Source organism: Notolabrus celidotus, chromosome 14 (genome assembly GCF_009762535.1).
Source record: "Notolabrus celidotus isolate fNotCel1 chromosome 14, fNotCel1.pri, whole genome shotgun sequence".
Lineage (NCBI taxonomy): Eukaryota > Metazoa > Chordata > Actinopteri > Labriformes > Labridae > Notolabrus > Notolabrus celidotus.
In genome coordinates, this window is record NC_048285.1 from 30,104,779 (window position 1) to 30,123,206 (window position 18,428).

Here is an 18,428-nt window from a genome sequence, read left to right on the forward strand (position 1 = left end):
CACGTGTTAAATTTCAGTGAGCTTTATTTTCAACAAAACTTTCAATCATTTCCTTACTGGTGACATCCTTTTAAACTCAACTCCACTGTAAAAATAGCTTCACTGAAAAAATCTGCCAATTAAATAACGACCAAATTCTCATCAAATAAAAGAAAATGAACTCAGGCTTTAAAGTCTTCACTTAAATTTAGAGACGTTTGAAATAAGGTGTACTCCACTTGAACGTTTCATCTGAAAGAAAACAAAAATCCGAATTTAAGGGCAACTTCTTCAAACTTTTTTGGTACCCACTTCCATAACTCTGGATCCTCAGATCAAATCCTTTTTTTTTTTATTGTAAAGCCCGCAGGCCCCTCCCCGTGTTGTTCTACCGATGCACACGTTCTACGTTCTTCACTCACAGACGTACCAGCATGGCCGAATTGTACACAAAAGCAGTGTTTGATTTTATTTGTCAGGATCATCGAGAGAGGACGAGAACGTGTGCATCAGGGCAGCAAAAACCAGAATTAACCCACCCAGTTAATTTAAAAAAGACCTTAAAGAGTGAGACAATATTATTACAGAAACAATCCAATTATTTACCCGATGTGGAGGAAGATGCTCTTGTCTCAGTCTTTAAGGTTTCAAGATGTCAGCCACAGGCAGTGAAGCAGCATCGCGTTAAAGGTAACGATACACTGGATGTTGAAGGGTCGTTGATTTGAGCCTGGAAAGCTCGGCGGTGCTGATTCCTGCCGCCGGGCTGACACCAAAACAGACAGCTGCCAAGTGTCTGCACATTCTGATCCCTGCTCACTCAACTAGTGCTCAATTTAATTTAGTTTTTTTTTTAAACAAACACAGCCCTCCCACCCAAACAATGAGCCGAATCACACGAGCAAGTATTAAAGGGGACGATCGAGCTGAGCGAAGAGGGATCAGAGTCCTGAACAATGAGAAATAAAAAGGGGAAAGCTTAAACTAATCAACATTTTCACACTTATCTTTTAAAAAGAGCATAAATTATACTTCTCATTGAGCAGAACATTAAAGAGCATCTAACCATAAACACAGGGGACCTCATTTGCATGAAAGGTTTCAGGTCTGCAAACATGTGCTCAGAAGACCTTGATGCAAACGGAGGTTATGTTGCAAACAAAAAGGTAACCCTAACCCATAATGAAGTACTAAAGGGCAGACAACGCCAAAAACTCAGCAGCCTGAGAAAGCTCTCTTTCAAACAAGCAGTCGACTGATAGTCATTTTGAAATCCTTCGTGCCCATCCCCCCCCTCTCCGTGCCACTTCTTTCTTCTTTTTTTTTTGTTATGCACCATCTTACACGTTTCTCAGCGGGGAGCAAGAGTGTACAGAAAGCAGTGCAGTCAGTGTTATTGCCTGAACCCATCTCTCTGTGTGCTAAGTGCAGCCCAACCTGCTCAGGTTGTTTCAGTGAGGCATCTTTTGTTAGCCGGTTTTAGAAAACCAGCCTGCACAGAGAATGAATTCCTGCTACATTTTAGGTCAGATGGTTCACTTTGATGCATTCGGCCGACATTCTTCAAAAACAGGGGGGAAAATAAATCCACAACTCCCGGCTCAACATTTGTGAAATAATGTCGCTGTGCTTATAGGAGCACAAAGATCAACGTAACAGCTAATACCTCCCCCCAGAAAAAACTAATTCTCTGCCAATTCAGCTGCACTGCAGCGAGTAGTACGACTACATGGTATAATATTTTCTCTTCTAAACAGCACTCGCTTTAACGGGAGATCTCAGAGTGCGTCTCAAGAGTCAGTTTCACAAGTTAAGGCTGGTGACAACAAAGAATTCATTACTCAAATGCACAAGCTTAACAAAGCCATCTGTCTCAACTGTTAACACTGGGAGCAGGAGAAAAAGGGCCACTGTTGAAACTTCTCAGTTTAAGTGCAGCTTTTGAAGAATTGCACTTGCCATCAAATCTGGAGGGGCTATAAAGATTCTCAGTGATGGACTAGTCCTCCAAAAATAACATTTCATGCACAAGGTCATTTCAATGTTTTAGATTCTAATAACTTCTGCAATTTCTAAAATTATAAATAAAGTCACAGGCCAATATTGCGGATCAAACAAACTGGCAGTTAAAGAAAGTCTCCAGTGCTAACAAGGGGGAAAAGCTTTTCAGTTTGTCAGCCAGCCTTTTGAACTTGTTTAAAACAATCTTAAAATGAAGGTATATACACAAGATGTGAGGTGCACCCCACGTCGGCTGCACATCTCAAGAGATTTTTAGTATGGCCATCCATAGGAAGGTGAAACACGGGACGTAAAAGAAAAAAGCGTTCCCCTACAATAAACTCCACCGATACAGGAATCCTCGTGACTCATGGTGTTGAGAAGCTGCTCATTCATTTTTAGTGTTCCGATGCTGAAGACAGAGGAAAGGGTTTGGGTCTTTTAGAAGCACAAGCTTCTTTACAAGCAACTGGACAGTCTGGCTGTCTCTTGGAGAAAATCCAGCATCTCTGTCCATGGAAAATCCAAGTTTGTCCTCGTTTTTCAGCCAGACTTGAGTGCAGCGAAGCCAGCAGAACGATAATTCAGACCAGTCTCCCTCCTAATTATCTCCATTCCTTTTCAAACAGATGATCCAACCAAAAGCTGTAATGAATTCACCTTCTCCGTCAGACATTAAATTAGTGTGACACGTTTTCAATCAGCTGAGAGTGAGAGTGTGGTATGAGGTGAGCGAGACAATGGTGGATAATGAAGGGTTATTACTTTAGAACGAGTTGAACTGCTTGTTAAGGCACTTGATACAAATGGGTTAAAACTTCCAAAAGGAAAAAAAAAAAACTAAGTGGAGAATGGAGGGTAACATGTAGCGGTCTGTTGGTGCTGGCTTTGTGTCATAGGTGGATATGAAGAGTCACAATGTGCATCGATGCATTTGAACTTGGTCCCATGCTTTCCTCCAGGTGCTTATGTCTTCAGGGTGGTGGTGGTAGTGCAGCACAGAGCCTAATAAAAAGGCAAATGAGTTCTTCCGAAAACACGTCCATCAAAATACGCATTCCTCATGGTGGCATCCAAAACAGGAAGACAGACAGAAACTGTACATAAAAAAGGAACTCCAAGACAATAGGGTGGGGGTGGGGGTGAAAAAAGGTACAAAGGGGGTAATGGAGGATGGACTGATCTGTAGAGAGAGGAGAGAGAAATCAGGTTGGATGAGATTGTGTTCAAGGAACTATTCAACCAGAGGTTCCTAAAATTACAAGTCCTGATTTTTTATTAGACAGCTTGATTTTTCAAAAGGTTTGTTTTTTCCTCATGTCGCATTTTCATTAGAAAAAGCAACATCAAGTTCATTACAGTAAAAGCTACACTTCCTAAGTGTGATCACCGCCTCTTATTGCACCACTTCAAAAAGTCTCTTGTACTGCCGTGTGTGTATAATTAAAAACAGACCACTTGAAAATCAGTTTAATGATCCTGAAATGACCCTGAGAGTGTCCTCGTCTGTGTGAACCCTCATCGTGTACTTACTGGCTCATGGCTTGACTTCTTCACCACTCTCACTGTGGTACTCTGCCACATAGAGGCTCTTATCAATGATGCCAGGGATGGGCTTGATCTCTGTTCCGAGCTGCTCCTCGATCCCTTTCAGGTTGAAGCGATCGTCGTAAGTGATGAGGTTGATGGCGAGACCCAAGTGTCCGAAGCGGCCTGGGAATGAAGGAATTGAGTTATTGCTCTCTCATTGTTTGCTCTACCTAAAATAATTATTACATGAGAAGAGTCACAGCTGAACAACAACATGAAATAAAACAGGCTCTTACCAGATCTGCCAATGCGATGAAGGTATGTTTCTCCCAGCTTGGGAAAGTCAAAATTGATCACAACATTCACAGCTTGAATGTCAATTCCTCTTGTGAAGAGGTCTAGAGAAAACACAGCAAGCAAGACTGTCAAGTGTCTGCAAATTAAGAGTTCCAAGAAAACAGATCCTTCATTCTAACCAACATGATTTCAGTCAAACTACAAATAAAAAAATCTGCACAATAAGAAATTCTGTTTGTCAACACCACAGCTGCAAAAAAAAGCAGACACCTCTAGAACACGTCTATGAAAGTATTTCTATGCAAATGTCTCATTTATCAAGATTGTGAGTTTAATTGTATAATTCAGAATCTAAACAATATCATTTTGAGTGGAGCCAGGCCTGCAGTCATCAAGTCAGAGGTTTTCAGATGACCATAAAGACAACATGGATGAGGAGAGGAGGAGGAGAATCCTTTATTCAGTGATTGCTGAAAAGGTTTTATTTCAAATTTAGCTACTATTTGTCCATATTTTTTACTATAATGGGTAAAATGTACTATTTTTAGATAACTTTAAAAAAACATTCTGGAAGACATCTTTCGCAACCCCCCAAGGGGTCCCGACTCACACTTTGGGGACCCCTGCTCTAGAGGCAAGAACACCTTTTTGAAAACTTTATACAACTCTTAACTCTGTCCCATAGTCTGGTTCAGTTCTTGATTGAAAGTTATGTTCTTAAACTTGCAAAGCAAACCTGTTGAAACTCAGTAATTAAAATGACTATCATACATAACAGTACAGTAACAAACTGAGCTGTGTGCATCACTGACTACATCAACAGTAACTGCTAAAACTGGGACGAAGATGGTGTTACTGTTGATGTGTAGACAGTATCACAGTTACCAACAGTTGCAACAAAACAGCATCTCAAGTGTTAAAAAACTGTGCTTGTAAAACAAGTACATGTGCACACACACACGGCTCTGCCACTTACCAGTGCAGACCAGATTCCTGCAGAGGCCATTTCTGAAGTCGTGGAACACACGGTTGCGGTGCTCCTGCAGTGCAGAAAGAGAAGGTGTCTTTAAAGGCCACATTCAGTCCCAGGAATAAACAGCATGTTATCTAAACCTTATATGAAGCTGGTTGTGCAGTGCAATGTATTTTATTTGCAGTACAAAAATTACAGTCTAATGGGTATGTAATTCTAGTGTGTAAACCTAGCACCTTAAACACAATAAAACGGGTGATGTCAGTGCAGCATGTGTTAAAAGCTAACTGATAAGAATATACATGTAAACACTTGAGTAACTGGGTGCATCCATCCAGAAATAATCCTTTGGCATGAACAGCAGCAGCCCATCAAGTAGAAACACTTGCATGTGTACACAGTGCAATGTGAAAACTAATAGCTGCAGCAGTTCAGACGCGCTTCCATCACCGCTTGTTTATTTTGGTCTTAAAGCTCCTATTTCTGAGGCATCACTGCGAGCTGACCTGTCTCATCTTGGCATGAATGTAGAAACATGAATAACCAAGCTGGGAGATCTTCTTGGCAAGGAGCTCCACTCTCTGAGAGGAGTTGCAGAAAATTATGGACTGGTTGATCTGGAGCTGAAAAAGAGGAAACCAAGGACAGTAAATCTTGGGGGAAATGTTTGAGTTGTGAGGTTTGAGGTGACTTTCACAACCCAGAGATACATATTTCTAATGCACAACTTCACCTCACAATGTCTGAGTAAGTCTTAACAGCACAAATACAGCAGTGCTTGAGTCAGCTTGATTGTTTTAAGTTTTTAAAGCATCCATTTGCATTAAAAACCTCTTTCAGTCGTGTGGAACACTGTAGGTTTAAGTTTTCATGGCACAACTGAAGTTAATTAAAATGCAGAAAGGAAACACTTACCCTGGAGAACAAGGTGTTAAGGCAATGAACTTTTTGCCTTTCAGTTACATAAGCATAATACTGAGTCACACCCTTCAGTGTCAGCTCCTCCATCAGGTTGATCTCATATGGTTTCTGCAAGTGCGAGTTCTGCAGAGGTGAAGACGAGTGTTGTTACACATGCCGGGTTTGTTTATCAGCAAAAACATTCCAATAACTGATCTAAAAATAAAAAGAAGGTACCATAAACTTCTGCACACTGAGAGGAAAGGTTGCAGAATAAAGCAGAATCTGCCTCTGTTTGGCCATGAAGCCCAGTATCTCCTCCATCATCACCACAAAGTCCTGAGACAGGAGTTTGTCTGCCTGTGGAGCAGAGGGAGAGAGAAGGCGGCACAGTTACAGCTGTGTGAGATGGAACTCTACAAACAGATGTCAGATTGATTCATCAATAATGTCTGTGAGGTCAAAAACAAACTCACTTCATCCAGAACTATCATCTGCACTTGATTGACTTTGGCCACTCCTTTCTTGATGAGGTCTAAAATCCTCCCAGGAGTGGCTATGACCACATGAACTGTGAAAACCATCAAACATATGCATTAAAATATGTATGACACTTTGGATTTACATTAAGGTTTAGCACAGGATAAGAAAACACAAAGCTTTCAGTATAGCAGGGGCATCCAGGCATCCTGTCAGTAAGATTATACAAGAATATTTGACTGATTAGCTGCTATATATCAATTCAACCTTTTCTGTGGTTTAGTTTCATGTCAACTAGGGTATTGGCTAAATAAAGAAAGCTACTGGTGGTACGTTAGCTAGTCTTTAGGACAGACATCCTCATACTTCATAGATTAATCACTGTCTCAAAAACAAACTGTGATGAGGTCATACAACTATTTTTAGACTGCTTTTCTGAGTCTCAGATTGACGATATTGAACCACAGAAGACCGAGAGTCTTCATCATCATCATCAGTTAGTCACAGATTTGCATTTTCACCCGAGAGAGACTTACCCGTTTCATCTAGTCTCATGATGTCATCACGGAGGTTGGTTCCGCCGGTGGTTGCCATTACCTTCACTCCACCCATGTGTTTGCTGACCTGGATACATATTTGGCTTACTTGCAGAGCCAGTTCTCTGGTGGGCACTATGACCAATGCTGGAGAGAAGACAAACAGTCATGTGTAAAGTATGCACACACACACCAAACCAGAGCCTGCCTGGTCTCAGTTCAAACCCTACATGTCTCAACAATGAGTGAGAAGGTTGATTTTCAAGCTTCAGCAACATGTGTGTATCAGACACATCCCTAATAATGTATTTTTTCATCCCAAAAGTGAGATGCATCAAAAACACAGGTGAGACAAACACATTAATGCAGAGAGATATACTTATTATTAATCTAAAAGAAAACTCAAGACCTACCTTTTTAAGTCTCCCTTTTAACTGAGTTGTATTCTTATTAGTTTTATTTCACCTTACTTTATTTATTTATGTAATATCTAGTTCAAATTGTATTCATTTTATTTTGTTTGATTTTATTCATTCATTTACTTATTTTAAGTATAGCATCTTATTTCATTTAAATTGTTTAATATTTTAGTGTTTTATTATCTTAGAAATGTATTTTATTTTGGTGAGTTTAATTTCCTGTGTTGAGTTTTAACATCTTATTTTACCTCCAGTGCTTCCTCATTAAGATATCATGAGAGTGTTTCCTCAGTTCGTTCAGCAACTTCTTTTTTACTTTTCATTTATTTTATTATTATTATCATCATTACTGTTGTTGTTGCATATATTGTGTTCTTAACCTTTGGATTGTGGGGTGGGTTTGGGGTCAGGGCTGGGGTTGGGATTAGGATGGGGGGGGGACTCTTTATTTTCATTTATATATATATATATATATATATATATATATATATATATATATATATATATATATTATTTTTTTTAAACTCTATTTTAAGTTGTTTTTAATGTTCAGCACTTTGTGTTACAATGTCATTGCATGAAAAGCTCTTTATAAATAAAGTCTGATTAATTTATTTATTTATTGTGTTGCAGTATTTTACAGAGAAAATGGTCCGCAGATTAATAATAATAATAATAATAATAACTGGGATTTATACAGTGCCTTTCAAGAAACCCAAGGTCTCTTTACAGGGTCAGGTAGGGGAGTAGTAAGCATGCTGAGCAAAAGATGCTCCTTACAAAGCAGGGCAGACCAGGCTAGCAGTGCAACATAACAGCCTTTCTCCCTCGGGCATTTAAAGTAAAGGCCGGCGTTCTATTGAGAAAATAAACCTTGAGTCCTGGTTTGATTGAAAAAGACTTCTACATTTAAGACATCAAGGGACCAGAAGACTGGCGCGACAGTCTCTGCAAATTGGTCGTGGGTCATTCTGTAACCCACAACAATCGGCGCTACTATAGGCCGAGCTAAACGACGGTATGAGTAGCTAGCAGGATGGTGAAGACAGATGGTACTTGAAGGAGCTGCACAGCTGCAGAGAAGCTGGGAAGCCCCCAAAACCGGCCGCCTCCCATGCCACTTGTATTCCAGATATTTGTGTAATTTTTCAGTTCAGTAAGCACCAATAATGTATACGTGTGAACCCACTGACATAACCAGGACGCTAGCTGCAGCAGAAAACGAGCCTTCTTACCTTGTATGCAGTCCTTCTTCAGGTCAATGCGTTCAAGTAAGGGAATGAGGTAGGCTCCACTCTTTCCCGTGCCATTCTTGGCTCTGGCCAGGATATCCCTCCCTGACAGTGCAATGGGAATACTTTCCTCCTGTGAAAGTGCACAAACATCAGATTTACAAGCAATGCTACATTAGGTCTAGTTGTCAGCAGTCAATGTGACAGATTTAGAGCATGACTGCTCAAACAGAATGTTTGGTCAAATGTAAGTGACATGGTAAATAGAGTGTTTATGCAGCGCTTCCTGTAGTCTTCTGATGGCAGAGGCTGTTCTGGAAAGAGCCCATCAGTATCAACTAAGCCCAGTCACACACTGATGGCACAGCCATCGGGGGCAGAGGGGGTTACATTTCTTGCCCGAGGACATGCGGACAGCAGGACCTAGCACCAATCCCCTGACTACCAATTAAGAGATGACATGAAGAGTGAGTGAAGAAAAAGCAAATATCAGGTTGCTTAGTGCGATCGTCAAACCAGTACCGAGGTCTATCTGAATGCACCGAAGCACATCAACCAACCCTCCTCCATCCTCCACACAGCTGTGCTTTGGCCTCGATGATGCAAGCCTTTTAACATTATCGTGATAATATAAACAAGCCGATGACTGGCTGGTATAACGCTACAAGATAAATACATTCAGTTAACATCTTAGAAAGCTAACTTTAAATTTTCTGTGCAAAACACAAAGAACAAGGCTGACAGAGCCTGTATTGGATTTGTATCTATATAGGAAAGCCTGCTTCTTTTTAATTGGTGCAACCCCTCAGTCTGGCTTAAAACCAAACCAAGTCCTGACCCTAATCAATGTTATATCTCCATCTAAACAGTTTTATTTTTTCAAATCCACATTTAAATAGACTTTGAGCGAGACACTTTAAACTACAATTCCATCCAATGAAACCTTGACATTGTTTTAAAAACAAAGTGTCACAATTTGTTTTGAGCCACAAAGTGGAAAACTGCAATGCTTGCTCTGATTCACTTCAATATTTTACACGATTTTTATTTTTAAAAAATGGTAAAAAAGTAATACTAAAAGTTCAAAGCCAGAGCATTGGAATCCCTGCACCAAACTTACAATTTAAATATGCATGTACTTAAGCACAGACTACTCTTGTCCTGCTTTCCGAAGTGATACAATTAGCACTGTGTTTGCATGTACCTGAATTGGAGATGGCTTTTCCCAGCCCATCTCAAAGATTCCCATGAGCAGCTCCCTCTTTAGGCAATAATCTTCAAACTCATTGCCTTTAGTTGCAGTCACATCCTGTAACCATAAAAAATATGGACTTAGAATTTGTTTCACATGATGTTTACAGATTACAGGGTCACAACTTGCTGATTGTGTTCAATTGACAACGAAAGGAGGAAAAGGTTGTTTATTTCACAGAAGGGTCAGACAATTTAGGAATGAAAGTGCTTCTCTTTCACCTAACAATAATAAGAAGCTCAAGGTCATTAGTTACACAAAGACCATATAAATAAGTACACAACAAAATAATCTGTGAATGCATACTAGAAATAGTTCAGCATTTGTTTTGCAATGTATTTTAAAGATTATAAACAGTTTAACAACTGAGTACTTGTTTAAGCTGTGGTATGTACAATAAGCCCCCTATTGAAAATAGCTATACAAAAGACATGTATAAGAATTACATATCACATGACAATTTATAGATTGCACAGCAGAATTAGTGAAAGGCATTTGTATATATCAGCTTATATAATCATTGCTTTAACATTTATTTATTTCTTGTATTTATCTGATCTTTTTAACTCTACCTTATTTATAACTTTTCTTTCTACTCTGGCTTATTTTGTTATATCTAATTGATTTTATTTTATTTTTAAGTATTTTATTTATAATCATGCCTTTTATAATTTTACCATTGCTGTCGTTTTCTGTCTATTATTTTGTGAAGCACTTTGGGCAGCATGTTTGTATGTAGTAAAGGTGCTTTATAAATACAGTTGAATTGAGTTATGTAGGATCAGCCACCTTCTTTTGAAAACTAGCTAAGTGGGAAGAGTAGCCAAACACAGCATTTTCTAGAGTAACACTGACATCCACTGTGAGAAATGTTGAGTTTTTAACCAGCTGGGAAAATAACTGGGTGACGGTTTTGAGCAAGAAGTAATGTACAAGATAAATGTGTCCTCCATTTCTATCAGCTCTATAAGAGAAGAGCTATCTTGTACCAACCGAAGTTTTGATCCTCATGTCTTTTGGGGGCAATTTCAAATTTTTCTTCCAGTCGTCTCCAGGCCTGTGGGGGAAAAAGTTCTTGTGAAAAACAAGCAAAACAAACAGTTTTAAGTCGTACTAATGCCAACATTAAGAAAATACTAGGGTTGCAAAATTCCGGGAATTTTCAAAGTTGGAAACTTTCCATGGGAATTAATGGAAATAAACCAGGAATTTACTAAACTGAAGGTTGGCTCTTAATAGTGAACTTAAATATAGTTGAGGAAAATATATTTTAGCATAATCCTGACTATAACAACCAGATTTCATGCAAGTACAGTTGAATGTCTATCCTTTTCCTCAATCACATGCACATAGCACACTGCTTACTGCAGGGCTATTGAGACCACGCCCCCTATATGCACTGTGCATCCCTCCTTCACATGCACAGATGATTTCTAGAATCCTGCAGAGGCTAGGCTTCAGAAGCTTGAGGGAAGATGCTTTTTTATTTGCATTTTGAATGGGACTTTTTTGGAGGGAGAGGGGCTGTTTTCATTTAACATTTTGAATGGGACTTTGTTGGGATTGCATTTTTGTTAATTTTTGAATGGGTTGTGTCGAGGGGATGTGTAATATTTAACTCAACATTCATGTTTTTTGTTCTTCAATTAAAGAATTGATTGTTCAATAGAATATTTGACGCTTGATAAAGTTCTACTTATGAATAAATCTTGTATTATTTTGGATGGATGTCTGCCTATAACAAAACAAATATTTATGCTTGGATATGATACCTTTCCATTAAATTACCCTCAATTCCCAGTTAATTTCCATGGAAAGTTTCCAATTTGGAATATTTCCAAAATTCCCCAACTTGACTTCCAGAAATTTTCCACACCTTTGCAACCCTAGAAAATACAAGGTTAAAATTCCAACAACTTACTTGATGACAGCATTTGTTGTAGGAGCAGGCTGGGAGTTACCATTGTTGATTGCTCCTTTCATCTGGTTAAGCTGCTGCTGTTGAGGACCACCTCCACCACCTCCTCCTCCTCCGCCACCTCCACCTCCACCTGGTGCTCCTGCAGGCTTCACTGACCCCCTCAGCTGTCCATTCTGGTTTGACAAGCCCAAAATCACTGGGTTCTCTGTCCTGGCAGTACTCATGTTTACTTACTTGTCTGTTCCAATAGCAATGAAAGCTTTTAACAGTCTCTTGGCGAAGCAAGTCCACTCTCCTCGGACACTCCCCCCCCCCAAAGTTTGATTGTCCTCTCTGGAGACTCCAAAAGTTCAGATGTTTAATTGTTCAAATCTCCAGTCTCTGCAGGTGGTTCATAAACTATAATCTCATTTCTAGGACATGGGGTGTCAAAATAACTATCACCCATTAAATTTTCTGAAATTCTAAAGCATTAAATTCTTAAAGTTATTTAGGGCTAAGCATAGATTTTTTTTTTTTGATTTGCAGTTATTCATACACCAGGAGGGCTTAGCTAGCTATCAAGTGTTGGCTGACTGTTTAGCTAGCCATCTTGTGTAGCTGAACTGCGCCGCTGCGTCTTTTCCTCAGTCTCTCCAAACCCTGAAACAAACAAGACACATATTAGAAAACATAAACAAACAAACTGACTTTAAAACAGTGATTATGTGTGTGAAAATGCTGCATTTAGACAAATATTAGACGTTTAATGTACTAGCTAACTGTAAACTGTAACCGTTGATTACTGGCCTAGAATCAAGCTAGCAGGTAGAAATATGTAGCTAGCTTTAGCCAGTTAATGTGACAACAGGGTTATTTTGTAGACTATATAAAGTAGATAAATACACATCCAACCAAACTGGGTGTAATTATTGTCTCTCAAGTCTATCAAACTACAAAACAGAGACATACGCTTCTGCTACCTAGCTGCCGCATCAAGCTAACTAGCACAACATTTAAGCTAGTTTTCATTCATGTACGTAACATGACACCAGATTATTTAATAAAGCCACTTTCAATTATCTGTTCTCTAACACACAACACGAGATATTCACTGTCAGCTACTAAATCCAAACGCTGTTGTGAACCCAGCAGAGGAGACTGCGTGCTAGCATGATGGCGAGCTAAAAACTGAGCAGGTTAACGATGCCGAAATAACACCAAAGTCAACCGAATACGAGACACAGCAGCAGAGACACTGATTCAATGTGTGACTGCCATGATGAAGAGGACGTTGTCAAGGTGCGCGTTTACCTTGAGTCCCTGAAATGACCGGCTCTGTAGGTGTTTGTAAGGTGTTCTCAATTTTTTTAGCTGACTGCGAAAGAGTCATGTCAAACAAGCGTCCAAGATGGCTTCCACTCTTATTTGAACCCGCCCCCCCCTCATCCAACTGATCAGCTGATTTCATTTCAAATCAACGATTTAACCCCCTAGTTAGAGGTCTTTAAACTATTCACACCATACTTCAGTACTTTGTGCTCCTTTTTGTGTCATGTCACTTTTCTCTGATCTATTTCCCTGTGTGAGTCCACCTCAATGCTTCAATACATAACACAAGGCATTAATGTTTATGGCTGTTGTTATTTGTGTTGTCAAGCATCAACTCTGACTGATCACTGGTGTGTGCAAAATTGTACTTCCACCTCAGTAAAGGGACTTTACATGTCCACATCCTGTAGATGTCATTTGTGTATGTCCTGTGTGTATGCATCCTGTGTGCAGGTTGTGTCCTGTGTATGTCCTGTGTGTATGTGACCTCTGTGTATATTTGTCCTGTGTATACATATGTGTCCTGTGTGTGTGTGTCCTCTGTGTGTGTATTTGTCCTCTGTGTATATATGTGTCCTATGTGTCGTGTGTGTATATGTGTCCTGTGTGTGTGTGTCCTTTGTGTGTGTATTTGTCCTCTGTGTATATATGTGTCCTATGTGTCCTGTGTGTATATATGTGTCCTATGTGTCCTGTGTGTATATATGTGTGCTGTGTGTATATGTGTCCTGAGTGTGTATCTGTGTCCTGTGTGTATTTGTCCCACATATGTGTCCTGTGTGTATATGTGTGTCCTGTGTTTGTATATGTGTCCTGTGTGTATATATATGTGTCCTGTGTGTATGTGTCCTGTGTATATGCATCCTGTGTGTAGGTTGTGTCATGTGTATGTCCTGTGTGTATGTGTCCTGTGTGTATATATATATCCTGTGTATATGTGTCCTGTGTGTATGTGTCCTCTGTGTATATATGTGTCCTGTGTGTGTATATGTGTCCTGTTTGTATATATATGTGTCCTGTTTGTATATATGTGTCCTGTGTATATGCATCCTGTGTGTAGGTTGTGTCCTGTGTATGTCCTGTGTGTATGTGTCCTGTGTGTATATATATGTCCTGTTTATATGTGTCCTGTGTGTATGTGTCCTCTGTGTACATGTGTCCTCTGTGTGTATATGTGTCCTGTTTGTATATGTGTCATGTGTGTACATATGTGTCCTGTGTGTATATACAGCATGTGTCCTGTGTGTGTGTGTCCTCTGTGTATATATGTGTCCTGTGTGTATTTGTCCCACATATGTGTCCTGTGTGTGTATATGTGTGTCCTGTGTGTGTATATGTGTCCTGTGTATATGCATCCTGTGTGTAGGTTGTGTCCTGTGTATGTCCTGTGTGTATGTGTCCTGTGTGTATATATGTCCTGTGTATATGTGTCCTGTGTGTATGTGTCCTCTGTGTACATGTGTCCTCTGTGTGTATATGTGTCCTGTTTGTATATTTGTCATGTGTGTACATATGTGTCCTGTGTGTATATACAGCATGTGTCCTGTGTGTGTGTGTCCTCTGTGTATATATGTGTCCTGTGTATATTTGTCCTATGTGTACATATGTGTCCTCTGTACATATACAGTATGTATCCTGTGTGTATGTGTCCTGTGTATATGTGTCCTGTGTGTATGTGTCCCACATATGTGTCCTGTGTGTGTATATGTGTGTCCTGTGTGTGTATATGCATCCTGTGTGTAGGTTGTGTCCTGTGTATGTCCTGTGTGTATGTGTCCTGTGTGTATATATATGTCCTGTGTATATGTGTCCTGTGTGTATGTGTCCTCTGTGTATATGTTTCCTCTGTGTGTATATGTGTCCTGTTTGTATGTGTCATGTGTGTACATATGTGTCCTGTGTGTATATACAGCATGTGTCCTGTGTGTATGTGTCCTCTGTGTATATATGTGTCCTGTGTGTATTTGTCCTATGTGTACATATGTGTCCTTTGTGCATATACAGTATGTATCCTGTGTGTATGTGTCCTGTGTATATGTGTCCTGTGTGTATGTGTCTTCTGTGTGTATGTGTATGTCCTTTGTGTATATAAGTGTCCTACGTGCATGTGTCCTGTGTGTACATATATGTCCTGTGTATGTGTCCTGTGTGTATATGTGTCCTGTGTGTATTTTTCCTATGTGTACATATGTGTCCTGTGTATATACGTGTCCTGTGTGTATATATGTGTCCTGCGTGTATATTTTTGTCCACAGGGGGGCGCCAAAATGGACACAAATAGAAAGTTTCTCATGGAGCTTTAAATCACTGACTCCTTGCATATCACAGAACAGACTTTGAGGTGCTCTCACAAATCTGTTTATTGACTCCTGAATCCATGCCCTCAATGACATTGCATCCTATTGTGTACTGAGCTTTCAGGAAAACAAGCTACATGACACTTGTCTGTCCTCAGAGTCAAACAGAGGTCAGCTGACTGCATGGTGTTCTGGTATCACATCCCTGTACCCTGGAATAACCCGACAGCTGAGGTAAGGATTAGTGTGCACCCCCTGAAGAAAATGGATTTTGACTACATAAATAATTGGACTTAACTTGAAAAAACACCATAATATCAAGGAGAATGCTTTTTCTATTGTATAAAGGTGCTGTTTCTTATAAAAACACCATTCCTCCATGTGACATTAACTGATAGCTGGAATATTTCTCTTTCTGAAATGTCTGGTTGACAAATGCCGCCTTACACAACCACAGTCAGGCCTGCCAGCCACGAAGCTGCTGCATGGGTGCAGTCAGGATTCTAATGACTGTCCCTGAACGAATGAATTTGGTGAACCAAGCCGCCCAGAAACTTAAAAAACTTAAGTCCCTTGCACTTACCTTGTTTTCCCTTTATGATGTTTTCATTTGTGTTGCATTCACAAACACAGTGCTAGTGCAGGTTGCAAAACAAGATGATGATTTATGATATTTATGGTAATTGAAACAGTTCTTGTCAGATGATGGCTGGAGGATTCAGTCAGAAAAGAATGAACAGGGGTTTTTGTTGTTGCATTAATTATAATTACTAACCTGAACAGTTCAGCATAATTGCCTCTTGCTTATCAAGAGTAAGATGTTAAAGGGCAAAGCTACTCAGACTCGCATGGCTGCCCTTATGTGAAGCCTGTGGATGTTTAAGCCCCAGCAAAGCAAATATAGAGCATGCACAGGCAGGAAGTACAGTACATTTCACTCCAGCAGAGTCAGATATACATTCAGGAGACCAAGATTTACCGTCATGGATTTCATACAAACCTTTACAGCTTCTGAGGTAAGAAGAAATAAAACATACAAAGTGAATTAATACCCTTTTCACCTTCATTTCTTTGTAATGTTTGCGTTAATTTAATTTCAAATATTTACTTGTGTGTATGTTTGTTCAGTTATATTTTTCCAAGAGTACATGCACATGCAAATGGTTCAGATTTATAATGATTTTGTCTGTATTTAAATGTCTTATAATTGCTGGTGGGCATCCTCCAGTAGCTTTAATCTACATTTTAAGACAATATGGCATAAATATCTAACTCTTTTTAAACTTCAGCAGCAGCATCTGGCATCAAGAGAAAAAGCTTTAAATGTAACAGTCAGACAATAGCTGCTGTTTTGCCTATTATTACTCAAAATGTAACTACAAAAAAAACAGTCTGATCAGTCTGCTGTTAAAATGCACAGATGTTCTCGGTTTACATAATTTAGTGCACACTGCTTCTTCCTGTTTGCACGAACATGCATCCTTTTTTCAGGGGTTTTCACAATGTCAAAAACGGTTGATTTTAGAAGAACACTGTTCATTAAATATTTTTGTTCCAGCTGGTCCTTCTTTGCACTCACAAATCAGGTTGTATGACAGCAGTGATTTTTTTTTTTTACCAGATGTTAATGTGGATTTTGTTGTTTGGGGCAAACTAACTTATGATACATTTAGAATTAGCCAAACTCAGATGTTTTGGCAGTTCTTCACCCCAAAAGGAGAAGTGAAAAATGTCATGCTATTCAGCGTTTCCGACCTCACCATTTTAATTTCAAAACTGCAGAGAACCACAACCATGACCGAGGTATTGATTTTAAAACCCTTTACCTTTAAGTATTGACTCCCTTTATTATCAGAAACAACATTTAATATCTAGACAAATCAATTGAGAACCTTGGATTATTATTTCATAGAGCAAACAGTGATTCTTGAAATACGATAACCAAACTGAATTTTCTTCTTCTCTAGATTTCCCAGCTGTTTGGCAGCGGAGATCCTGACAACATGACGGACTACTATTATGAAAACATGACGGTGTACATCTGTGAGAACGAGAAGGAGGGTCTGCAGACCTTCCGTGTTGTGGTCAAACCTGTGCTCTACAGTTTGATCTTTCTGCTGGGTGTACTCGGAAACGGCCTGATGGTGACAGTCCTCCTGGATCGTTGGCGCCACCTGCGCATCACCGAGATCTACCTGCTGCACCTGGCCTTGGCCGACCTCATGCTCCTTTTCACATTTCCTTTCAGGGTGGTGGACAACATTGCCGGTTGGCTGGTTGGGGAGTTCCTCTGCAAGCTGGTGGGCCTGATGAAAAATCTTAACCTCCTCTGTGGGAGTTTCCTTCTTGCTTGCATTGGCTTTGATCGCTATTTGGCTATCGTTCATGCTATTCCCAGTTTGCAAAGTAGACGTCGGGGAACAGTGCACCTCACGTGCAGCATATTATGGTTGTTCTGTTTGGCTTTTTCAATACCCAATGCTGTGTTTCTTAGTGTGAAAGAGGAGAGCAAAAAAAACACCTCTAGGTTCTCCTGTGACTATCATCATTATGGCATCCATGCACACAACTGGGTTTTGACCAGCAGAGTCTTAGATCATGTGTGCTTTTTCCTTCCTCTGGCTGTCATGAGCTACTGTTACACAGCAGTTGTTGTTACTTTGTGCAACAGCCAGAAAAGCCAAGCAAAGCAAGGAGCAATTCGACTGGCTTTACTTGTCACTTTTGTCTTTTGCGTCTGTTGGCTGCCGTATAATATCACCCTGCTGATACAAACTCTGGTGGATCTGAAGGTTATCTCCTATGAAAGCTGTGGATCTTCCGTCTTACTGCGACCCATCCTGGATGTGACCGAGAGCCTGGGTTTCTCTCACTGTTTCCTAAACCCTTTCTTATACGCTTTTGTTGGGGTGCGCTTTCGCAATGAGCTTTTCCAGCTTCTCAGTAAACTGGGCTGCAGAACTCGGGGTCACGGAAGAGCATGGATTTCCGAAGGAACGACATCCAGCAGCACCATCCTATCCTGATAAACTCTTATACAATGTAAGCTGTACATAGAACGCTGGTTTTCCTACAGTTTTTAACTTGCAGCATGGAAACTGTTTTAATTTTATCAGTTGTTCTCCCAGTTTGGTTCCCGTTACATTTAAAAAAATGTCTTAATTCCTCAGACAAAAAAAGATTTTGCACGTTGCTCAAGCTGTTTTTGCTTGTATTGAAGCTTTTCTAATCAAATGTAATAAAGAAATGAATTTACAAAGCAGCTGTGTCTCTTTGTTTGAGTCATCCCACCAAAAAGAA

At 39.8% G+C, this 18,428-nt stretch overlaps 2 protein-coding genes across 4 annotated transcripts; one reads left to right on the forward strand and one right to left on the reverse strand.

Moving 5' to 3' along the window:
• Positions 1–6: 6 nt before the first annotated feature.
• Positions 7–13,116, reverse strand: ddx6 (DEAD (Asp-Glu-Ala-Asp) box helicase 6). The gene is made up of 14 exons (XM_034700699.1): positions 12,814–13,116; positions 11,521–12,162; positions 10,593–10,656; positions 9,552–9,656; positions 8,351–8,480; positions 6,697–6,843; positions 6,157–6,251; positions 5,918–6,040; positions 5,696–5,824; positions 5,287–5,403; positions 4,784–4,847; positions 3,807–3,908; positions 3,514–3,693; positions 7–3,163 (listed from the first exon to the last, which is right to left on the reverse strand). Exons 2-13 carry the CDS (start codon positions 11,742–11,744, stop codon positions 3,518–3,520), a joined length of 1,476 nt encoding a protein of 491 aa, XP_034556590.1. The 5' UTR covers positions 11,745–12,162; positions 12,814–13,116; the 3' UTR covers positions 7–3,163; positions 3,514–3,517.
• On the forward strand, positions 13,058–18,366 carry LOC117825074 (C-X-C chemokine receptor type 5). Of its 3 annotated transcripts, XM_034700701.1 has the most exons (3): positions 13,058–13,084; positions 15,287–15,362; positions 17,096–18,366. In XM_034700701.1, exons 2-3 carry the CDS (start codon positions 15,312–15,314, stop codon positions 18,152–18,154), a joined length of 1,110 nt encoding a protein of 369 aa, XP_034556592.1. In that variant the 5' UTR covers positions 13,058–13,084; positions 15,287–15,311; the 3' UTR covers positions 18,155–18,366. The 3 variants fall into 3 exon arrangements, with proteins under 3 accessions (XP_034556592.1, XP_034556593.1, XP_034556591.1); XM_034700702.1 differs by lacking the exons at positions 13,058–13,084; positions 15,287–15,362 and adding an exon at positions 16,028–16,144; XM_034700700.1 differs by lacking the exons at positions 13,058–13,084; positions 15,287–15,362 and adding an exon at positions 16,695–16,931.
• The last annotated feature ends 62 nt before the right edge of the window (positions 18,367–18,428 follow it).